We start from the raw sequence: 26,149 nt of genomic DNA on the forward strand, positions 1-26,149 counted from the left end.
TTAAAAGAAAATTTTAACTTCACTTGCACATGCCACACTTCTTCAGACAAAAATATCTAAAGTAGCTAAAAGAATAAACATTGACTATGAGGTGGAAGCAATCTAATCATAAACCTCTGAAAAGGAAGTTTGTAAACTCTAAATTCACCATAGTCCGGTGCTAACCCTGTAATTACAAAGTGATACAATCTCAGGCTTTTTCAGACACGCAGAACATCTACATAAAAGGAGAGAGGGGTCTTCTAGTCAGACTACATAGGAGCATTGCACTCAGATGTAGTATCTCGTATAAATATTAACATTACAAAAAAAAAGAAAAACTAAAACTATCCAGGTAAGGACAACCAGCAAAGTGAAGAGTCTGGAAAACATGTCACATGAGTAGTGGTTAAAGAAAGAGATTTCCAAGCCATACATAATAGAGAAAATAGATCTTTTTCTGCATAGCTCGACAAGGTCACACTACTAACTGGAGATAAAAAATCTGAGGAACTGATTTTGCTCAATGCAAGAAAGAGCATTGAAATGGAAGGCCACGAAAGAAAGGTGCTGTCTTGGTGAGGTAGTGAGTTCTTTGACACTGACAGCGCTCAGGGAGTGTATGTATCACCATCTTTCAGAGGTGTCACAGGAAGGATTCCTGCTTTAAAGGGGGGTTTGGAATCTCTAAATGACCTCTAAGGTCACTTTCACCCCTCTGGTTTTCCATTAATAAGTGTAAAGCTAGCTAGCAAGCCCCTTTACAAGCTCAGACCATGGAAATTCCCAAAGAACATGTCACAAAAGTTACAGACAAACACTAAATTGTTCTTAAGTGTTACATATGTTACTGTTCCACATACTTTTGTTAGATTGAGCATATCTAGTGAAAACAAATTAAGCAGACACAATAATATACATTATTGTGAAAGTAAATATATTCTTTTCTAATTTGAAATGATAAATTTAAGAAGTATTTTGCTAAATAAAAAAAATTTAAACCATAAAGTTTTATTTTATTCACTAAATTAGAAAAAAAAGACAATCTTAGGGGATAAAAAAGAATGTCAAATTTAGCAAATGCATACTTTTCTTTGGTCTAGCCTTTGAACCACCCGCGAACAAAGAATATTTATAAGTGTGCACAATCTTTTCTCAGGAAATCTAGATACTGATTTTTAATGATGAAATGATAGAAAACAACTGCTACAAAATACTGTGCTATCGATATCTACTATTAAACATATTTTACATATTAAAGAAAATCATGTAATCAGGCTGCTAACTGAATGCAAGTGCATGGCTAAAAGTGGGTAAGTCTAATTCACTAACACTTGTTCTACGCTCATTGTCTTTTAGCTTGAGAAAGGTAAAATTCTAAGGAACACATTTCATAGTGTCTCTATCCTGCTAGAATTCACTGCCACACTGCACTGGTTAATTCTTACCTATTGTTTTACTCTCTATTGCCACACCATTATTATAAAAACTTACTGCTCATGAAGAAGGTAAAAGGATCACTAAAATTATTCTTGTCCTATTTGGGTATGTCTCTAGAATCTAAAAACACATTAATCCTATATCATTAGTCTGAACGAACCATTTGCTATTTTAAAACAATGAATACCAAAACACCAGAAAACCACTCAGATGGGAGCGTCCTTTCAGGTTTATTAATTTAGGTAAACTGACAGGTTAATATATTCAGTTCATCCCTGTTAGGAGCAGAGTCTTTGCTAATTCAGTTGACGCTGACCAGGTGATCCTCCTTCAGGCTAACGTTGAACTTCAACCTACTGTTGAACAGAGTGCAACACAACCATGTCACTCAGATTTGGATTAAGACAGTTCCTTCAAAATTCCACATGGATGGCACACCACCCTGCAAGTGTTCAAAACTGAAGATGAAGGAAGACTATACCTATCCAACAAAGACTAAGTATTTGGCAATCAATCCATCTGGAGACCAAAGGATTATTTTCCTAAATCTTTTGTCTTTAAGAAACTCCACTCTTCTCAAATTATATTATAACACAAGTTAAAAAGTATTTTATATATTACCAAAATGATTTTCCTTAATATCGTCATAAACATTGCCTTTATCATCAATAAGTCTTGAAAATATGAAGAAGTATCAACTGTCATTCAAGTTCTAAAGAAACAGAAAGAAAACAGACTTAGAGGTTAAATCCACAAGAGAAAAAATAGCCTTTCTGTTCAATGTTTGCAGTAAGTACAACATTCCTTATTGTAGCTTTCACTAGTGTAGTAGCACCGCACTAGATACAGCATCAATGGAAGAGCTCTATCTAGCTAAGCAGCACCTACACTGAGTTTAGAAAGAGACCATCGAGAGTCTTTATATTTTTTTCCATACTTGCTCAATTGCCACAACACATTTTTACTACAACCAAAAACATTTTATATTGAAATTTCAGTCTTTGAAAAAGTGTACAACTCTTCAATGAAAATCATGTAATTTATATTTGACAAATCATAGTAAATAATTGTAAAACATTACAAATCAATATTGCTGCTACCCAAACATACAGGAAGATGCTTTATTAATGGTGAAGAATTTTATATGCAAGATACTATTTTTAATGTTTATACATAATTTTACAGGTAAATTCCAAAAAAATCATATTTTATCAAAGTGTCAGAATTTAACTATTCCATTTCAATACAAAGACTTTAGACTGGAGACACAAGTAATCATTTAACCTATGTTTGCCAGCAGAACAACTGTGAGAGCAAATATGTTACTTGATCCAGTATTCTAACTTAGTATTTATAATTTTTGAGAGCAAAAATTATACTAAAGTATCATTTTGTGTGTAGAAGTGCTGTGGAATATAAAGAAGCACTGATGAGTACATGTTAAACATGATATTTTTATTTCTAGCCAAGCAAGGCAATGAACTCTTAAAACAGTCAAAACCTAAACAATTTATTTAAAAACCTGCTTTAATCTCCCCAAACTAGCCTTTTCTTATATTTAATATATTTTCTCTGTGTATATTTAAATGATATTTCAAACACTGTATTCATTTATTTCTAAAAATAAGGTAAAGCCAATTTAATAATATAAACCATCAGTGTCAAAATAGTCTAGGCTAACACTAGCTCATCAAATATATTTTTCCATTCTACCTATGTGTACTACCAACAATCAATGTCAATATGCAAGGTCTGTGATATTTTCTAGCTTCTATCATCTAAATCGAGTTATTCATGTCATCAGGTCAAAGAGGTGAGTACATACCTAAAAGGATGAAAGTGATTCATTAAAGATGCTATATTAAGCTGTATCTGAGTTTGTAGCTAGTATGAATTAAATATAAGTATTTTTTTAACCATCTCTGAAAATAGGCAAACCAGCTGAATAGGAGCTGCAATTTGGATCTTCTAGACAGTAAAATATTGTACAAATACTAGAACTATTAGTAAATATTAATTGCAATCTACCGATTTTAGTTTTGTGTGTGTGTCTTATTTTGTTTTGTTTTGATGATAGACTTGCTTTTGGTAAATCTTTTTGGTCATTTCTCACCAGCTAACATTCATAAAGTCAATAGGCACATCACATTTTCTCAAAATTTTTGAAGAAGCTCCATTAACTTGTCACCTCCATTAATTTGTGCTTTTGACAACTACAGCTTTTGAAAAACAAATATAGCTAATCTTTTGTCCTTTTTAAAACAAATATAACTTAAAATGTCAACTTTATAGGAAAAAGAGTTCAACACCCGAACAGGTAAAATTGCCTGAAATACCTCTAAGAAGGGATACATAAAAAAATCTGAAAATGAAATGATGACAAGATTTAACTCTAAAATGTCCTCATTTTTCAGTGCTTTCCAGGGAATTGCTTCTTTGGACTGAAAGCACAGGCACACTTATTTCCTCAGCAGCTGAAATCCATTCAAAGAAATCAGTAGATACCACTGTGCATCTGACCCTCATATAAAACCAAAACTAAGTAATAAAATGGCAACTCACTACATTTCTAAACACACAATTAACCTAAAACAGGGAGAATTTTCCACATCTTTCCTACTGAAAAATATTTTAAAGGGAATACGCACAGTTAAGACATACTTAAACTAAAAACCTTTTCTCGTACTAATATTTAAGAAAAAGGTCCAGCTTTCCCTTACTCATTCTTCCACCAAAAAAAGAATCACAGACAATACTTTGAAAGAATATCTTATTATATCTCATAGATGTTGTTCTTAAAGCAACACTTTGTGGATTTAAAAAATAAGATTTTCAGGAATTCTAGAAAGATTTCTAAATATAGTTCAGTGTATATTTCTTAAAAATAAATTTCTAAACTGGGCATTTGTATAAATACACTTTTCAACTCCATGTATATAAATAACTATTCATAGAATTATAATTTGTATAAATTTGAACTTATACTTTGGAACCTGAATTATACAACTGGAAAAGATATATCAAACATTAATATTCACACATAACTGAAGTATAAAAGTCTTGATTAAAAGATTCATTTTCTTATCAATGTGTTAACTCTGTTTCAAATTCATCAAAAAATTTATAGAAAGCATTTCCATATTTAAAACAACACCAATAGCAAGGATCAGCAGGGGGTTTTTTGGCAATTGCACAAAAGAAGGCATTTTAAATATTTCAGATATACAAAAATTCAAAAAAATCCCAACCAGTGTAAAAGATTAAAGTTTATCCTTATGCAATTCCTTAGGTATACCTTTACACTTTCAATTAGTAATTAGATTACCATTAGGCACTTTAACTGAAAATAAACATAAACTCCTAAGAAAGCAAAACAATGGTGAAATAAAAAGTGGACATATATTTAAATGTAAGCAAACTTGAGGTTTTTAATCTTATGCACTTTTGGATGTTGCTGTTTGGGATTTTTACCCCATTTTGCCACAAGGATGATTCATAAATAAAATCCCACTTTAATATCCTATTTTTTCTCACTTACATGTACGCTGGAGAAAGTGGAGTTGACCTGGATGTTTTAAGCACAGGAACTGGGAATTTCCAGATAGCAGGAGAGCTCGTTTTCCATTTCAATGGCATGTTGTCACCACGGTACTATAATAACAGTAAACAGCGTTTCCAAAACAGACTACCAACTAGAACTTCCATTCCACACTGCACTAACACAGCAGTAGCTGCCACGAAGAACAAGCAAACATTTCTGCCAGCACCCTTAAACCAATGCTTCCAATCTGTAAAATAGGATTGCAAGGTACCTCCTTTAAATCCTCCTGTCCCCTAAAGCAATATGATGATTCTATCGTTCTAACTCAACAATAGTGCCACCTCGTTAGAAAAGCGTTGACTGCAGGATTTTTTTTAAGACTGCGCCGTGCATACCACACAACGCGGCTTTATTTAATAAAAGCGGCTAGAGTTTTGCTTTTTATTGTATTGTTTTAAGCTTGCATTACCATTGTTCTACCTTAACAGGAATACTGCAGCACTGTACTGTATTCTGCACCTATTAACCTGATTTCTGACCAATAGCAGCAGGAAAAAAAAATAGATAAGTTTCATATGAAAATGAAACAACATACCTACTCAGAATACACTTGTCATCCTCTGAACATTCTTCTTTTGAGCTGCAACAATACAAATGGGATATAAAACTCAGCATAGCCTTAGGCCACAGCTAATAGAGCTCAGTAACTAAATTCGGCAGCTTGCTTTCCTCCTGTGCAAGCTCTGGCCACACAATACAAGAATGCCATTATGAGAAAAGCCTGCTTAAAAAATGCCAGTCTCTCTGTTTTCCAGTTAGAAGAAAGCAAAATATAAGATCAAATATTAAGTGCTGCAGAACTCTGCACGTTCTCCTAGTAGCTTCTGATTCAAGTTGTTCTCCTTTCCCTATTCTTATTTCCAAGCTGGAATAAGCAAAATCCCATACATTTACAACATGCTGTGGTAACATGAATATCTGTCTTCTGCAGCAGAGAAGTACAGAGTAGTGTGCTCTTAGTAGCACTCCTCAGAGGGACACAATCAACAATTTAATTCAATGCTACCCTCCCCTTCGTCCTCCCTCTTTCACCTCCCTTCACCCCCACGTAACTTCCCCCACCCCCAAACAGCTCACAAATTGCCTAGAGGAGAGACCAATGCTGCTGGCCAAGCAGGTGCCCAGCAGGGCTCATTCCAAGGCACGGCAGCATGTCCAGTAACCTCTAGGGGTTACTGACTGACAAAGAAGTTCAAAAATTAAAGCTGCTGTCAGAGGAAGCTTGAGGTATTTCATGAAATGAATGGAAAACATAGGGTTCATCTATATAGTTTTAAAATATTGCTAGCATCCTAAGTGCCTTGAAAGTGACTAAATGTTTTAAGTATCTCCTTAAAGCACCAAGCTCACATATTTTCTACACAATTTTAAGATGGAAAAATAGGACAAACTGGTGTTATGCTGAACTCTTTACAGGCTGAACAATTTTACTTATGATGCAGAAAAGTCACCATCACTAAATATCTACCTTCATAGCATCCTTCCACTTCCACCTAAAAACAGAATTATCTGTCCTTATCAATGCAAACTTAGTAAAGGCAGACCACCATTGACATGATAACCACTACCTTTTAAAAAAAATCACTGCAGTGACAAACAGCTCATATTCACTTTCATGTTTGTATACAAACAATAAACTTGTGCTTCCAACTTAAGTAGTTGGCTTTTAGCCTTTCCCAATTATTACTAGTTTCTGAAAGATTGAGATTTAGTCCCTTAAGAAGCTTTCTCATTTGTATTCAAAACTCACAGATCAATGTTGCTATAGAATCATAATACCTTAAAAATTCCAAAATATATAATTTACCAGAGATACAGACTGAAATCAGCTAAGGTAAATCACAAGTACCTGAGTTTAAGATATACATCAATATTATGCAAATTCATACATATATCGAGAGAGTGAAAGCTTATTTTGAAACATTGACTAGCAATGCATAAAGCAACGTGCTTTTTTAGACTTATTAAATATTAAACAGATGTTAGCCATCAGTACCTCATAAATAATTTTTATTCAATCTACTATATACAAATACCCCTCCCTGAAAAAAAAACACTCAGACATCTTAGAGGGTTAAATTATATTTCCAACACTTTTTAGTCTCATAGACATCTTCAAAGGAATCATAAGAAGTATTTATTCATACTTTAGTAGCCAAAATATATTAAGAGGTTAAAAAAGTCACCACTAATACAAATAAACTACACTCAGTATTTTACATTAGAAATTTTTGTGTAATAGTTGTTAGTAGTTATAGAGCAAAAGGGTCCCAGGTACAATCAGCAGTAGCAACTTATTGGAAACACCAAGAAGGAAACACACACACACACACACACACACACACATACACAGACAGTCACACGCATATTAATCAAGCAAAATTGGAATGTCCCATTCCAAAAACTTGAAGCATTCTCAAACATTTAAAAATATAAAACATAAAACAGCTACAAGTTAGCTATTTGTAGTAAGGAGGCAATGTTTTAGAAAGAAAATTCACCCACATTCTAGCTTATGAAAATATTACAAAGCAATAATTGCAAATATAACTTCTTCTGAGAACAAACACCAATACCTATGCAAAAACATGATAGTGAAGTGTTTTGAGCAGTTTATCTACAAAGGCTACTCAACACTTATGAGTGAGAAATAGGGTTCATCCAGAGTTTTCCAAATTTCCAAGAGGGTAATCCTCAAAAACAGGTGAAGATCACCTTATTGTAAGGGTTCTCAAGTTATTATTCTTCTGTGAACAATCAACTGAATCAAGAAATCAATATATTCTTATCTAATCTCATTAGGCTCCAAAGAAATCAACCAATATCTAATCAAAACATCTATGCCAGTTTTCAGTCTAGATTTCTCACAACGTGCTTTTTTAGACTTAATATTTTGAATGTATTTTTGTAACACTCAACGATGCATTCAAAATATTCAAAGTGAAAAGAAAATAAGACTGCTTTCCTCTACCCCACCTTCGGCACTCTTAAAGAACCCCAAACACTAAAAGCATTATTTCTGATGATGAGCATCTGTTTATATTTAGTTCTTTTGCTTTAATAAATAGCTAGGAACCATCTGTAATGATCTCTTATGAACAAACAACTAATATCCCAAAGGCTTTAAAAATAATTCCTTTAAGTAGAAATATAGTCTATGAAATATACTTTGCACTATTAATTTGCTTAACAACGCCATTCCTCACACATTGTTTACAAATAAACTTTAGCCAGGTAAAATCACCCAAATTACAAATTAGCAGAGTCTAAATCAATCGGATTTTACTAACCTGACAGCAACTCCAGTAGCAACTATGGAGTGTAATTACCATTATATTCTGGAACTAAAATTGTGCTCACCTCAGAGTGAAAGAAAGAATGATTTAACATGTATTTTAAATATAATTTTATGCAAGCTCAGTATCCCTCTAATTTAATATTTTGACTGAAAAATGTCAAAAATCTTCATTCACATAGGAAACACTGATTTCATTTACAGAACACTTGGTTTCTATTATGGACAACTGCATAAAATAAGATAGAAAGACAACATACACAAAAGCTCTTCAAAGTATTTTATGAACGTTAACTAGTCACTTAAAAATACCTGTAAAATGCATATTTCAGAGATGTAATAAGCAAAGGACAATGCTGGGACATAGCCAAGGCCTCAAAAAGAGTCATTCTTGGCCAAATCTTACAACACAGAATTCCCTGGCTCCCAATGTAGAAACAGAAGATTTAAAAAAAAAAACTTTTAGAATTCTTACAGATCATCTTGCTCAATACCCTCTTGGTATAGATGAAAAAACTAAAGCCCCGAGAATTTAACTTGCCTGATATCACACTGCTAGCTAGAACCAGAACTGTAACTAAAAACCACATCTGCATGTCCTAGTCCGGGATTCTCACTCTTGATGAGACCATTTCAATGAGACTATTCCATAAGATGTGTGTTTCTATATAAAGTGAACCACATTCTATAAATGTCTCCATGTATTCTAAAGAAACAAGAGGTAGAAAGAGCTATTTACTCCTCCAATTACATGTACACTCAAAGATGGAAGGATGAGAGAAACACCAAAAATACAAAAGTGTGTAGGAAGACCATTTCCAAAATCTTAATTCCAGAAGTATTTAAGAATGATCAGTGAGAAAAAAGTAAAAATGACACCAGTCATAACATAGGAGAAACGCGAAATATACAGCTAGCAGTCTAATTTTTTCTCAATATAAATGTTTCTAAATAACTTTATAAGAAAATCTAACTGACTGACTGACTGACTGCTAAAGTTTATCTCCAGTACCACTTCCTCATTAAAGGAACTAACTAATATATCACATATCTGACCTATCTCTATATATTTTCCTGATAGTCCCTAAGAACTGACCTACCTTTTTCTTGCAAGTTTTGGTTAATCCTGTGATGGGTACAACTAAAGACTAATAGCACTAACCACAGTTTGTGTGAGCAGATACTGTATAATGTTCTCTTTAGTCTTTACAATGTCTCTTCAGATTAATTTCGGATATCCATGTTATTAGCATTGCTCAGACAAGACTGTGGGTCATGCCAAATTGTGTGCTCTGTTTATGTTCTACTAATCAGTAAAAATATTTAGATAGCAACCAAGTAGGAATGTTAAACCCTTTAAAGAACACAAAAAATGAACTTCTGAACAATAGAGCAAAATTCTTAATACATTCAGGGCTCCTTATTACAAGAAATAAAACTATTCACATGAATTGCTATGTATATTTGTGTGTGTGTGTGTGAATTTCTTTTATTTGTTTCAGGAAATTGGATATCAAATACATTTAAATTTCTTACTAGATACTAAAACCAAAATGGAAAATTCCAGATAGTTTTCAAAACTATGTCGGAAAGCCATCATTTCAGCTTTATAAGTTCCTTCTCACATGTCAATTTCCTTAACAGAACTATGTAAATCCTTACCGCTCCACAAAGGTTAACATAGACTATTGTAGCTATTACTATGCCTTGGATTAATACTGTTTCTATCTCCTTCACAATACAATTAGAAAAACACAATTGTTGTGCAGGTACATATTCATGTACATACATATGTATATACATGGAGAATTCTTTATGTCATGATGGTATAAATAATGTAAAAGGAAGTACTCTCTCAACTTTAACATTTCCAAAGGAGGGTAACAAGTTTTTTTTTTGGGGGGGGACAGGGATTATAGAACAAAAATCAAAGGAGTTGGCAAATTGATAAAACAGGAAACAGGGAATGGGACCAAAGGACAAAAAAGGTAATGATTGGAAGGAGAATGAAAATTCAGAATGGTAGCGGTTCCTGATAGTTATGTAGCACCTTTTATAATTTGGGGTCGAATGAATGAGGTTATAGGGCTAGGACAGAAGTTGGGACAAAAATACAGAAGGACTGAGCAAATAAGAAAGATTCAGTTGCTGGAGACTTGATGACCACTAGATTTTGACTACCCTTACTCCTTCACTACAGATGAAAAAAGAACATAAATTTTTGCCCTTTCTTTATTCTTTTGTTTTCTGTAGTATCTATGTTCTTTCTGGCTTTTTTCTTTTGGATAGCCTTGAATGCTTCATTCATATATTATTCTCGAATCCATATACCCAAGTAAGTCTTTATACATTTTCGACATGCAAAATGAAATTAATTCTTAAGTATTCCTATCTATTTTTAAAAAATGCCTTAAACTCCAAACCACAATGTTTATGTTAGGAGTAGTAATGGTAGAAACCAATGATTTTTCATATAAAGCATTTACATACCTGAATTTGCATTATCATTTTTAAATTGTTTGAAAAATGCAATTTAGAGAGAGTTTATCATGATTAAATAAGGATACCGTATCCCGTGCTCTAATAAGGGGCCATTCTATTACTATGCCCTATGCTCCAGGTATGCTACTTCATCTACCTGAGATGCCCTCCCCAAATTCCTGCTTCTCTATCAAGAAAGAATTCCTGAATCTTGTTTCTTCCTAATGGAGCACTATTCCTGGAACATTGGAAAGCAATTAGTAAATATTTGTGGAGTAAACCAAAAAAGAAATTTATAAGCAGAAGAGTGACTAAATAAGAATTGTGTATTGAGGACAGGATATTTCTTGAAAGGTTTTTTAAATGTTGTTATTGATATTGCTATTACTAAAAGCAGAGTTCAAGTAAAAGGAATATTCATCTGTTCATTTGATAATTTTAGGCTATAAATTCTTAAAATGAAAAAATATATACACATTATCTTATTAAAAAATAAGTATGTGTTGATGAAAATAACCTAGAATACATGCTTTTATAAATGACATAAATGCACCACTATAGTGATAATGAATTGCATTAATAAAAAACTGTGTTATCACCTGAAATAATGATAATTTATCCATTTAGTCATCTCTCAGCAACTTCTTAAGTATCTCCTGAAATTACCTTAGGTAAATAAAATAATCAAACCATTCTTAGATTTTTTGAAGTTTTTGTACATTAAACTTGCAAACTTATCAAAATAATAAGCCGAATCAGGAAGAAACATGGCAGAGTGAGAGACGTCCTCAGAACTCTCCCCCTGAAACAACAATAATCTGAACATCTAAAACAACCAAAAATGCCCAAACTACACACCAGCACGTCTGAGCATGGGATCTGCACATAAGAGTTGCCACAGGTCAGAACCCCCATCTGTTGGGCTGTGGACTGGGAGAAATAAGGAAGCTGCCTCTAGCAGGAGGAGAGGGAGGGGTGAAGATACAGTGACTTCCCTGATCGGCTGGCCTAAAAGTGCCGGAACTTCGAGCAGCAGGCAGTAGGGCCCAGTCATCAAAGCAGAAAGCAGAGAAGTGGATGGGAGAGGAGAGAAACAATAATTGATTTTTACTGGCCCCAGCTGCCAAATGAGGCTGAACTGCAGCCCTTAACTCACAGCCCAGAGGGCCCCTCCTCCCAAAACCTCTGAGACCGAAGCCCCAGGGGAATCTGAGCAAACGCTACCAAAATTGTTGATAACACTGATAGGGACTGAAACTAAGAGTAGCAAGTGTGATTAAACATCTACAAGAAAAAAAAAGACATTTAGGCTTTATATAAAGCAGAGATCCAAGAGGCTAAAATGCCACCTACTGGAAACGAAAAGAAAAGTGCCTTCTTTGCAGCAGGCTGTTATATAAAGAGACCTTTATATAATAAATCTTCTTTCTGGAAAAAACAACAGAATACACTTCCATTAATGCCCAGGCGCAGGAATAGTTCATTAAACACCATGAACAACCAAGATGACAAGGCATCTAAGAAAGAAAGAAAAAATCTCCAGAAAATAAACTTAAAGGCAGAAATATTCAACTTAAATGACAGAGAATTTAGGAGGGTACCTCTGAAAAAAAACCAATGAGATTCAAAACAACTCAAATCAACAATTTCAGGAATTGAAAAAATAGCTAAATGAGCAGAGCAAGAAGACTGAAGTCCTCAAAAGGAACAGAATAGAACTTCTGAAGATGAAAAACAGACTGAAAGAGTTGAAAAATGAAATAGCAAGCTTGGGAACTAGAGTTGACCAAATGGAGGAAAGGATCAGTGATATCGAAGACAGAAATCTTGAAATAAATCAGAAGGAAAAGAAGAGAAACCAAAGAATGAAAACTAATGAAAGAGAAATACAAGAACTAGAAAATGCCATCAGGAGAGGAAACATAAGAATAATGAACATTACTGAAGGTGAGGTAAAGGAGCATGGACGAGAAAACATTTTCAGAGACAAATAGTGGATGAGAATTTTCCAAATCTAAGAAATGAGCTGGAGCTTGGAATTCAAGAGATCGACAGAACACCCAATTATCTCAACCCAAAAAGTAATTCACCAGGACACATTGTATTAAAGTTATCAAAAAATCAATGACAAAGATAGGATTCTCAGGGCAGCCAGGGAGAAGAAAAATGGTTAACATATAAAGGAAACCTAATTAGATTGTCATCGCACTTCTCAGTGCAAACCTTACAAGCCAGAAAGGAATGGAATCAAATATTGACACTATTAACTGAAAAGAACTACCAATCTAGAATAATGCATCCAGCTAAGCTATACTTTAGATATGAAGGAGAAATTAAGACCTTTTCAGACATACAAAAATTGAGGGAATTCTCCACTACAAGGTCTGCACTACAGATAATACTACGAAGGGTCAGCTCATCTAAAACCAAATAACAAAACAAAAAAAAATACATAATTAGGAGCAAAGTGACTATCAGGCAAATAAAAGCAGAGGAGTGCAACCCTTACTAAGAACAGGGCATTATAAGCTTAAATAACAAGAGGAGAATTGATATAGCGAGATAGTAATGAATGTTCAGCATATATAGAAACAAACCAAGATGGCAAAGACTGAAAAGGGGAGGATTCAAAGATCAAATTCAAAAAGAAGAATAGAGATAAAGCACACACAGAAGAAAAGGGATGACTTTATATATATAACTATCCTTTATATATTCATAAATGTAACCACACGCCAAAGGTTCAGAACTGAAACATATAACATAAAACAAGATGAACCAGAAGGAAGAAATCCACTAAAGCCAATCAAATTTAAGAAAACAGAAACACAAGGACAAGGAAGCAATGGTAACACCGAGCTACCAGAAAGCAAAAGACGAAATGAGTGTAGAAGATGTCATACTTCAATAATCATTCTAAATGTAAATGAACTGAATTCACCAATAAAAAGGCATAGAGTTGCAGAATGGATCTAAATACAAAACCCAACCATATGCTGCCTGAGAAGACACATCTCAGTTCCAAAGACAAACATAGTCTCAAAGCGAAAGGGTGGAAAGTGATATTTCAAGCAAATGGCATTCAGAGAAAAGCAGGAGTAACAGTGCTAATACCAGATGAAATAGACTTCAAAATAAAAAAGGTAAAGAATGGTCCTGAGAAACTTCATGATGATAAAGGGAATAATGCAGCAAAAAGACATAACACTTATTAATAGGTATGCTCCCAGTCAGAGAGCCCCGAAATATGTAAAGCAATTACTAACAAAAATAAAGGAAGAAACAGATCAAAACACTAGTGTAGTTGGAGACCTAAATACCCAAATGTTGGATATGAACAGATGATCCAAACAGAAAATCATTAAGGAAGTAATACCTTTAAATGACACATTAGACCAACTGGACATAATTGACATTTACAGAGCCTTCCATCCCAAAACAGCTGCTTACACTTTCTTCGCTAGTGCACATGGGACATCCTCAAGAATCGACCACATACTGGGACACAGAGATAGCCTCACCAAATGTAAGAGGGTTGAAATCATATGATACATATTCTCTGATCATAATGCTTTGAAACTAGAGATCAACTGCCAAATGAAATCAGGAAGAACCACAAATACCTGGAGATTAAACAATATGCTACTGAAGAATAACCGGGCTAGAGAAGAAATAAAAAGAGAGATGAAGAGACACTTAGAAATGAATGATAATGATAGTACAACATATCAAAACTTTTGGGACACGGCAAAAGTAATCATAAGAGGAAAGGTCATATCATTACAGGCTTATCTCCCAAAATAAGAACGAGCCCAAATAAACAACCAAACACTTCATCTTACAAAACTAGAAAAGGAAGAACAAATGAGGCCTAAAGTCAGCAGAAGGAAAGAAATCATCAAAATCAGAGCAAAAATAAATAAAATCGAAAAATAATTTTGAAAAAATAAATACGACGAGGAGCTAATTCTTAGAGAAGATTAATAAAATTGACAAACCACTAGCTAGACTCAATAAAGAAAAAAGGAGAAAGGACACAAATAAACAAAATCAGGGATGAAACAGGAAAAATGACAACTGGCATAGCATAAATACCAAGAATTATACAAGAATACTATGAAAAAGTATATAACACCAAATTCAATAACATAGAATTGAACCAGTACTTAGAAAAAGAAAAATACAATCTTCCTAGACTGAATCAAGAAGATCTGGAAAATCTAAATAGACCAATAAGCAGTATGCAAATTGTAACAATCATCAAAAAACCTACGAAAAATTAAAAGTGCAGGACCAGATGGCTTCAACAGTGAATTCTACCAAACATTCAAAGAAGATTTAATACTTATTCTCCTCAAAATCTTCCCAATAATCTAAGAGGAGGTAATTCTTCCCAACTCATTTTATGAAGGAAATATTACTCTAATACCAAAATCTTGTAAAGATAACGCAAAAAAAGACAACTACAGATCAATATATCTCATGAACACAGATGCAAAAATCCTAAATAAGGCACTAGTGAAGCAACACATTAAAAAGATTATATGCCATGATCAAGTGGGTTTCATCTCAGGGGCACAGGGATGGTTCAACATATGAAAATTGATCAATGTGATGCACCACATAAATAAAATAAAAAATAAGCATAATATGATCATATCAATAGATGCAGGAAAAGCCTTCGAGAAGATACAGCATTCATTTATGATCAAAACACTTCACATAATTGGTATAGAAGGAAAGTACCTTAACATAATAAAGGCCATATATGAAAAACCCTCAGCCAACATTATACTTAATGGTGAAAAACTAAAAATCTTCCCTCTAAGATTAGGAACAAAGCAAGGATGTTCACTATCTCCACTGTTATTGAATACAATACTGGAGGTCCTAGCAAGTGCAATTAGGCAAGAGAAAGACGTAAAAGCCATCCAAATAGGAAACAAAGAAGTCAAACTGTCATTATTTGCAAACATGATTCAATATATATAAAACCCTAAAGATTCCATAAAAACACTTCTAGAAACAGTAAGCAAATACAGTAAAGTTTCCGGATACAAAATCAATGTTCGAAAATCCATAGTGTTACTATACTCTAATAATAAAGCATCAGAAAAAGAAGTGACAAAAAGAATTCATTTTGCAATTGCAATAAAAAGAATAAAATACCTAGGAATAAATTTAATGAGACATGTGAAGGACCTTTATAATGAAGACTACAAGACCCTATTAAAAGAAATTGAAGGAGATACAAAAAAGTGGAAAGATATTCTGTGTTCTTGAATTGGAAGAATCAACATAGTTAAAATGACCATATTACCTAAAGTATTATACAGATTTAATGCAATCCCCATCAAAATCCCATTGGCATTTTTTAAAGAAATAGAACAAAAAATTAACTGATTCGTATGGAAGCACAAAAGAACCTGAACTGCCAAAGCCATCCTGAGAAAAAAGAATGGGGCTGGAGGCATCACTCTGCCTGACTTCAAATTATACTACAAAGTGAGAGTAATCATAACGGCATGATACTGGCAGCAAAACAGACACACAGAGCAGTGGAACAGAATCGAGAGTCCAGAAGTAAACCCAGATTTATATGTGCAAATAATTTTTCACATGAAAAAGTCAAAAACAAACAGTGGAGAAAGGAAAGCCTCTTCAAGAAATGGTGCTGGGAAATTTGGAAGGTCACCTGCAAAAGAATGAAACTAGACTATTGTCTATCATCACACACCAGAATTAACTCAAAATGGATTAAGAACCTGATTGTAAGACCAAAATCAATAAAATGCATAGAAGAAAACATAGGAATGAAACTCAAGGACCTTGGACTTAAAGATGATTTTATGAATTTGACTTCAAAAGGCAAGGGAAGTAAAAGCAAAAATAAATGAATGAGACTACATTAAACTAAAAAGCTTCTGCTCAGCAATAGGAACTGTCAACAAGGTAAAGAGACAATCACCCAAATGGGAAAATATATTTGTAAGCAATGCCTCCAATAAGGATCTAATATCCAAAATATGCAAAGAACTCATACGACTCAATAACAACAACAAAAACAACAAAAAAACAAACAATCCAATATAAAAATGGGCAGAGGACTTGACCAGACAAGTCTCCCTAGAGGACATACAAATGGCCAGCAGATATATGAAAAGATGCTCAACATTGCTAGCTCTTAGGGAAATGCAAATCAAAACCACAATGAGATACCATCTCATACATGTTAGAATAGCTATCATCAACAGGACAATTAATAACAAATGTTGGAGAGGCTGCGGAGAAAAAGGAACCCTCATATACTGCGGGTGGGACCGCAAATTGGTACAGCCACTATGGAAAACAGTATAGAGGTTCCTCAGAAAACTAAGAATTGATCTACCATATGATTCAGAAATCCCTCTACTGGGTATTTACCCCCAAAGACTTGAAAACCCATATCTGAAAAGATATTTGCACACCAATGTTCATAGCAACACTACTCACAGTGACTAGGGCATGGAAACAACTGAAGTATCCTCCAATAGACGATTGGCTAAAGAAGCAGTGGTACATATATACAATGGAACATTACTCAGCCATAAGAAGAGATGAAATACTGCCATTTGCAACAACATGGATGGACCTTGAGATAATCATGTAAAGCAAAATAAGCCAAACTGTAAAGTTGAAAATCACATGATATCATTTATATGTGAGATATAAACCTAAAAACAACAAGTGGACTGGACAAACAGAGACTCATGGACATGTATATGGACTAGTGGTTACCAGAGGATAGAAGATAGGGGAGGAGGGAAGAGGTAGACTGGGTAAAGGGGGTCAAATATAGGAGGGTTGGGGGAGGGTGAAGTGGGTAAAGGGGATCAAATATATGGTAGCTGAAGGAAACTGGACTCTTGGTGGTAATCACACAATAGAATATATAGATGTCAAATTATAGTGTACACCCAAAATTATATAATTGTATTAACCAATGTTACCCCAATACATTTTAAAAAATAATAAGTGACTTAAAATGAACAGTATAACTGAAAAATAAGTTAAGAATATGGTTCTACTGACAAAAAAAATGCATTCATATAAAGTTTTTCAAATTGTTTTGCTACTTTGTTTTAATTTTGGTGCTATCACATATAGAAGCAAAACTACAAAAGTTGCATAAAAACAATGTAATAAGTAATATTACTACTTTAATATTTATAAATCCCAACCTATTTTGATATGAATAAACGATTTCTAATAATATTTGTGATGGTTGAATAACTTTCCAATAATAAATACATCACATACCCAATCTCAAAAGATATGGCAGTTAAAAAAGTCATCATTTGCTATATTCTACATTCTTTCAGAAACACCTATACTTTTATGAAAATCTGAGTTACTAAAAGACATTTAGAATATGACATTTTCCTCAACATTCCAATTAAAATTAATAAAATAATGTTACTATTTTAAAAACACATATATTTCTATCTTTTCATTCAAAGAGGAGTTATAACATTAATATCTGTGCTATAAATGTTATAGCTAAAAATGAGACCTAGATTACTTAGTCTTCCCATCTCTTTTTCCCTCTTAGTATTTGTAAATCTTGGTTTCAAGTACAGAGTAATCACTACAATGTTTTGTTAACCAGAAGCAAACACTTTAATGGAAAGCTAATCCTAGTGACTCATTATTATACAACATTGCTTAAACTTTCCATGAAAAGGGACCCTTTATATTCATTTGATTTAATTTTGTTTTTACTATTTCCAGAGCCTAACCATTAAAATTTTAAATTTCCTGTAAAAACAATTGTTGACTAAAAATAAAAGTTTTAACTATATAACAAATGAGAAAATCTTAAACTCCATAAAAGACTCAACTTCAAACTTGAACCCTGTAACCCATTGCCATAACATGGGGCTCAACAGATTTCATAAAGGTGTAGTTTATAGTTAAGGTATTTGACCACTATTGTGGTATCTAAGAGATTTAGCAATCAGTTCGATATCTATATTTTCATGACTATTTTGAGAACCTTCTTATTTTCTAGTTTAGAATCTTTCTCTTGGATGATTTAAGTTACATTTTTTTCTAAAAAAGGAAGTATAGAAACAGTTGTAGAAAACATGCCAAATATATGGTAGTAAGTGTAAATTACAGAAGTTAGCCTCAAAGTGTGCAATTTAAAATTGCTATGTTTGAAAACATATTTAGCAATTCAATGAAAATCTATGATGTAAAATATCATTAACTCACGTTATATGACGTGTTCATGTATTACAAACTAACCATGGCATTGTTTCAGAGTTGTGTCTAACCTCCTTACTTGGATGCAATGCTTGTCCACCAGGGGAAAATCATTTCTTTCCATTTATTCCATATTCTATTACTAACTAAAGTAAATTCAATTTTGATATGAGGAAATAAAAAAAAATTCCTCTTCTAGGTTAACCATAGGTTTAAACTAGATGCAATTTAAATTTGGGTTTCCTGACTACCTTTTTAAATCTCCTTCAACCAGTAAATTCAGAACCACTTTATGTCTTCAAAATCAAATATATGGTTTAAATAATCCGTTATTTCTCATAGAATTCTGAAACTACATAACACTTGAATAAAATATATCTTCCTTTTAGCTATATGTATTTATTCATTCATCCCTTATTCAGCTTTATGTTAAGTCAGAGACACTGTTGAGCATTTTTATGAGTCTTCCACTACAGTTTCTGGCCATTCTATGTAAATTCCTATGATACTGTTCAATTGTTAAATAAAATATTTATGTTTAGGGATTTCCAAAATTATCAATTTTTGAGATTCAGATTTGTAAAGCACATAACAACATTAAGTTGTATTCCAAAGAGGGTGAAGCAGCAGCAAGATCAAGCTTAAACTGATACTCTAAACAGGGAATAAGCCTTAGCAAATTGATTAATTAGGACCATGTTTTCATAATTGTCCACAAAAATCCATTTGTTTAAACTAAGACATCCAGTATGTTAGCCTTTACTGACAGTGTTAAGATAGACTCCTTGGACTTGACAAACACCGAAATCAGTCAATCAACTCAATATGCCTAGCCCAAAATCTATAGAGTAGAGAGGCATGCTGAATTAGTTGAATCATCAGTAAATATTGAGAACTTAGAAGTTGCTAGATGTTACAAGTGTACAAGGTTCCCTGGCCACAAATCTCTTACAATCTAATCAGACAGACTGTATGTTGACATATGAAACATGAGTAAGCATAAATATTACAGTAAGCCTTAACTATTCAGAATCCTGGATAGCTGAGCTTTCTAGCCAATTTTTAAAAATCAATTTAAATTTAAAACTGGAATGTGTTAACTCTTAAAATATCTGAACTCACATATTTTTCACCTTTTGGCAAAAATCTTTCTGCTCTTTACCTTTGTCAAGTCTAAAATGAATTTTTAAAAATATCTCATAGTCACCATGATGCACAACAGCTATTGTACTATACCTCAGATGTAGATACAGCAATGTGTGCAAGTAATATCTATCATTAGTCACACTTGCCTGAATCTTGCCCCCATATGCTTTGACACAGAACATTGGTGCTACCAAGAGCAACATGGCTCTTTGATTACACTCTAATACATATACCAGGAGAAACATCCTATACCTTGAAGACATCTCTCAGACTTTAGTGTGCATAAGAATCATGTGGGGTGAATATTTAAAATGTAGAAGTCTGGAGGTGGACCTCAGTAGTCGGCATTTTAAACAAGTACTTCAACTGATTTTCATGCCTTGTCTAATAAAATCAAAGGAACACTGCTTTAAAGTCAAGGTTTTTAAGCCCCGCTCAAGACAACCCCAGCTATAGTGAGATTCTGTTTTCTCTCTGTCCCTGACCTTCCTCAGCATATCAGCATTCGCTGCTCACCACTAGTTGTCAACCCCCACGGTCCACAAACATTATCTTGCCTTCCCACATTCCAGATCCTTCCAGATCTGGGAGAGTCTGAAAGCAAGGTCTCCATCTGGCTGACAGATAGGTTCAGAGGCAAGAAGACAGACAGATGCAAGGTAGGAAACTGAAATACAGAAATTAGGAAACAAAGGTAGTATCAATTATAGTGATTGTGCAATATAGATTGAAAAGTTAAAAACTCGTTTCAAACTTTTTCAATGAGAAAGGATGCAGAAGAAGACAGAGGTAAGCACCTGTGCTATAGTTGCAGTTCTGCCACTAACTAGCTTTGTGACTTCCAGTCTTATCTTCCCTCATTCCTAAAATAGGGAACCTGCTACTGTCATTGCCAGACTCCCAGCAATTTTATGAAAACCAACTGAACAATATTTATGAGAGCACACTGGAAAATATAAAACACAATACAATGACACATAGTGTTTTTAACAGGATAATTTCTCATTTTTTATCTTAATAAATACAGTACTCTAGATGTCATTGAAAGTTTCCTTAATGTCTGAACATCTAGTATCTCAGGGTCTTTTTTACAAAAATAAATTCTCATTGACAAAAAGGTAGAGGAAAATGCAGACCCTTGGACATACCCTGATGTTGATTTTTTGAATAAATCCTTGAAATTGGCTTGTTTTAAAGATAATTGCCTCCGTCTCCTGAAAGTGGAGTGCAAAATATATATATATATATATATGGTTAATTGTAGCCTTATTGTATTTAGTTTAAATTTTTCAAAGCATACTCTGCAAATATTTTAGCTGTAAATTAATAAATCATGTTTATAAATCCTGAACAGTTAAGACCACATAGCACAATTAGGAAATATCTAAATTAACATTTTTAAAAACTTAACTAGAAAGCCATAAGTTTCTATTTGGTTTTAGAAGCTCTCTTAATGTTTCAGAAAGTCTGGAATAAAGATTGACATTAAATACAACATTTATTGGCAGATGATCTAAAAGACTAAACTAGCCAAATTTTGACACAAGGAAACACTTTTCCAGTCTATATATACCCGGCCTTGGAATGCTTTGTCATTTTCTAGCTCTGCAAACCTAAAGTTCAATTCTTTGCTGATATAGTGTTTTGTCATAAAACCAGAATGCAAATGACACATATAAGCTTTCAGAGAACAGATGGCTAATGTTTTTCCAGGTTCATTTAGTACCAATACTCTTATTTTCATATTGCTTGTAATTAATAAAAACATATAAATAAATGTACTGTCTCCAAGCAGAAGGTTTTGTTTTTGTGAAGTTCTGTTATTTATCTAACTCATTTGGGCTAATACAAAAGGCAACGATGAACATACTTTTGGTACTGCCTCAGGAACGCAGTTTTGAAAACAGAGACTACTACAGAAGCGCTGCAGTATAAGCAGTCAACTCTCTTATAAAATTAAAGTAAGCTGGCAGGTGTTTGAAGAACTCTAACACAAAATTGAATTTGTTACATTTATTTCATTTATGTTGTTTGTAGCTTATACAAAGTAAACATTACTAAGCATTACCCTTATCTAACTTTTTCTTCAAAATAAACATTTTTAACTTTTTTCTTGGTCATCTGACAAGCACTATTTTATTATTAAAGTCACAACTAAATCAAAGTCATAGCCTAGTAGTATATTTAAAAAGACCTTGGCAGAGAGGGTATACAAAATGTTATCCTAAATCTAAGGGCTTCTTATGCAAAAGATAGGCAGCTAGTATTTTATTTCTTTTTAGAATAGTAAATTCAAAACAGTATCTGCCTAATGGCAATATTATTTCAAAGTCTACTTTTAAAATGCTATACACATAAAGACTATTATTTTTGAATCATAAAAACTACAATGGGTTAAATTCATATTTACCATTTTTTTGTGCTCTCACCAAGCAAATAACAATTATATAGTTTTTACATTAAAGTATCTTTAAATATTGCTTATTTTATATCCTTATTAATATTACTCCTTTCCTTCGTGTAGTAAAGAAGAATCTGGTGTGCCACCTTCTGGCAACTGAGTGAAATTCTGTATCTACACAAGTCACTATTCTTTATTGTAACATACACACACACACACACACACACACACACACACACAACATATTTATATATAAGCCAGAGCCTGAAATAAAGTAAAATTTCCTTTGTGATTTTTTAAAATCAAGCTCTTTACATGCTTCCTATGATTTTGCATGGCTACCAATATGTCTCCTGAATTCTAAAAGCAGTAAGTAAAGGAAGAGAAAGGTCTCTTACCAACAAGCCCATTTTTCTCTTAAGGTTTGAACTCTCATCATTTGTCATGTTCTTGTGGATCCCTCTCTCATCAAATTCTCTGGAGTTTTAACGTTGAGAGCCGTGATGCACAGCTAGGCTCTGCTACATAGTAGCGCACCCCAGTGTGTCTGCCTGGTATAACACTACAGTTGTAGTTCTCAAAAGCAGAAACAGGTTTTATATATTCAAAAACTGCGCACCTTCCCTTGATAGGAAAATTGTAGTCAGCGTGGTTGAACTACTTATATTTCACATCTGAACTCCTGATCATATATGAAGATCAGAATCACATGAATATTGAGCTTTAGTTCCAGTAAACAGAACAGGAACAAAGTGTTCATCTTCAGAGCAGAGGTAGGATGAGGCAAGCACTAACATCAGGAGATCTGACTTAGGAAAAAAAAAAGACGCACTTACCTGAAAGTAACCTTATTTTTTCAAAGGTCATTGTCCTGTTATTTGTCATATTACCCTAAATCTTTATTATCTTTAACTCTCCTCTCTCTTGTGCCTCTAGTAGCCAGTCTTTAAGTCCTATCCTTTATTCTTTATAATTTTTTCAGGAATCTACTCCCTGCTGTTTCTTTGTTTGTTTGTTTTAACAAATGAGATACTTCAAAAAATACCTGTAACTGGTCTTTCTGCATTTCCCATCTTCAATCTATCGATCACGTTGCTTCTAGATGGCTCTCTTTAAAACACAACTACACATGATGTAAACTAAGTGTTCAACAACTTTTTTTCTTCGAGACATATTTGTTAAAAATTTGCTACATGTTAGGTGGATATTCTGCTAGGTAACGTGAATGTGAAGGAGAATAAGACACTCTAAGGAAACAATTAGTCGAATGAGGAAGTAGACATGTACCCTGAAGAACAAAATATGGTATAGAAGCTTTAGTAGAGATTTGAGAGAATACAACATGCTGGGGAGGACTGGAAATGTCTTCAATATGACCGGAAAGAGTTTACAGTAAATAGTGTTGAGGAAAGTGAATTTTAAGATGTAAGGAAACCACATCGTAGAAGACCTTACATGCCAATTACGAGGTTTGGATTTTATTCTATGTTCTGTGAGAAACCATTTGCTAAATGAGTGGATCACTTAAGAAATTAATCAAGCAACTATGCTTAGCACAAATAATTCACTACAAACTTTTCCAATCCACTGTCTAGTATCCCCTAACATCAGCTTCCCACTCTGTATCTCACAAGCCTGTTTTGTTGTTTCTTGCCTTTGATCCAGAGATCCTCCTGCATAAAATTTCTTCCCCTCTTCACTTTTCTAAACTCGACTCATCCCTCCAGATCTAGCTCAAATTCTATTCTTTTCTATTCTATTCTTTTTGAGTATACGGTTTTTAAATAATTCTTCATTAAACCAGGTATTCTTCCTAATGTTTAGCACACAATGTCCAAGAAATCTTTTTTAGCTCTTTTCCTATAAAGTAAAGCAAGATGGTGAGGAGATGATACTACCACAAAAGTCAGAGCCTATACCTTCCCAGACTTCATGATATATAATAATCTCAGTAATTTCCTTTACCATCTCAAGTTTGGAAAAAAAGAATATGAATTGTGACAAGAATTGGATCTGTATTGGGCAGCAACTCTATATTACTATGAACATTGCTGGCTGTATACATCACAGCTCTGGTTCAAAAATTCCAGACAATTTATGAGAAAAGGATACCAACAAAATGCCTGAATGATGGAACCGTGATCTTTGGGGGAAAAACAGCTATTGAGGGTGGAGATATGATGTGATTGTGTTTTACTAGTAGTAAACCGAGAGAATTTATCTGAAGTTCCATACAATAAACAAAAAGAATTCAGAAAGATCACAGAAAAAGATGGGAGAGTGAGGACAGGGGATTGGATCCAGAAGGTTTAGAATCTCATGAGATATTAAGGGTGAAAATCCAAGTGTAAGAAGGTGATGTGTTTTAAAAAGTGGGGGAGGTAGTAGTGTTAGCTAGGAGATTAATCTAAGACAAGAAGCTAGAAGCAAAGAAACATGTCCTGGGGTATAAATATTTAACTTTCTCTCCCTGTGGAACCACATCCCATTACGTTCAGCGTCAAATACTCAGACAAGCTTTCCTTGATGCTGGCATTTAGTATTCAGCCTTGCCTTATCTTTTTTATGTACGCATAATCTCTTAGATTTATGCAATGATGCAAAAACCATGATGCTTTCATGTAGACAATAAAAAATCTTTTCATCTATTCAACCACTTTATGTTAAAGTGGGTTAAGAGGATTTTGCCAATAATTTCAAAAAGCAGTTAATACTAGAGAATATTCTCTCAATGATTTTGAAATACTCCCCAGATAAAAGCTGTCTACACCTTCTTGTTTTGTTTTTGTTTTTGTTTTTGTAATGGAATGCAAAAACTGACCACTTTCCTTTCCACTAACTGGTAAAAAAATAAGTCAAATACCAAAAAAAAAAATGACGAATGTGATTTTGGATATGTGCCACACTTTTCTCAAGAAATCTTCAAAAAAGGGCAGTACTTAGGTGAGCCTTCATTTATTTGTTTGTTTTTAGGCGAGGCAGCCTTTGGTTGACCTCACAGATTGCAAGGACCTTGTCATCTTATAAGCCCTTATTTTTTATTTTTTTTACACTTACAGCACCTGGTCTTCCTAGGTGGTCTCCCATCCAAGTACTAACCAGGCCCAACCCTGCTTAGCTTCTGAGGTCAGACGGGATTGGGCTTGTTCAGGGTGGCATGACCTTAGACAACTGAGTCTTTGAAATAATATTTGTAAGCTAATTTATTGATGGTACCACAGATTTTAGAACAAACAGAAAATAAACCAGACTATTTCCTCATTTAGATATGTGGAAAATAGAATAATTGCAAGAGTATTTCCCTGAGACCTGGTAGGAAAAAAAAAGGAATAATTATTTTGTATTATACTTTGGACTAGAATAGGTATTTATACAAATTCACATGAACTAGTTCATCTAGAAGTTATAAAAGGAAAAAAGATAGAAATAAAGACTTCCTTATAGTCCATAGTAAGTCTCATAATATTAGTGATTTTGATGACAGGATCTATATTAATCTAGTATAAATAATTCGTTTACATTCCATGTAAAATACCTTAATCATGTTATCTCATTCATA

The 26,149-nt window shown here is 33.6% G+C and overlaps 1 protein-coding gene and 1 pseudogene across 5 annotated transcripts in view; both read right to left on the bottom strand.

Moving 5' to 3' along the window:
* The window catches only part of KLHL13 (kelch like family member 13), a 212,447-nt gene that overhangs the window by 81,737 nt on the left and 104,561 nt on the right, over positions 1-26,149 (bottom strand). The window contains exons 1-2 of one of the 5 annotated variants that reach the window (XM_016137461.2): positions 5,556-5,979; positions 4,958-5,070 (exon numbers count right to left, since the gene is read on the bottom strand). The exons of 2 other annotated variants lie outside the window; for them this stretch is intronic. In XM_016137461.2, coding sequence (XP_015992947.1) covers positions 4,958-5,055 — 98 coding nt within the window. In that variant the 5' untranslated portion in view covers positions 5,056-5,070; positions 5,556-5,979. Of the gene's footprint in view, positions 1-4,957; positions 5,980-26,149 lie in introns of those variants that run through there. 2 more of the 5 variants (XM_016137462.2, XM_016137460.2) reach the window with 2 other exon arrangements.
* Positions 25,641-25,759, bottom strand: LOC118608402 (annotated as a pseudogene).

Source organism: Rousettus aegyptiacus, unplaced genomic scaffold, assembly GCF_014176215.1.
Source record: "Rousettus aegyptiacus isolate mRouAeg1 unplaced genomic scaffold, mRouAeg1.p scaffold_m13_p_9, whole genome shotgun sequence".
NCBI lineage: Eukaryota > Metazoa > Chordata > Mammalia > Chiroptera > Pteropodidae > Rousettus > Rousettus aegyptiacus.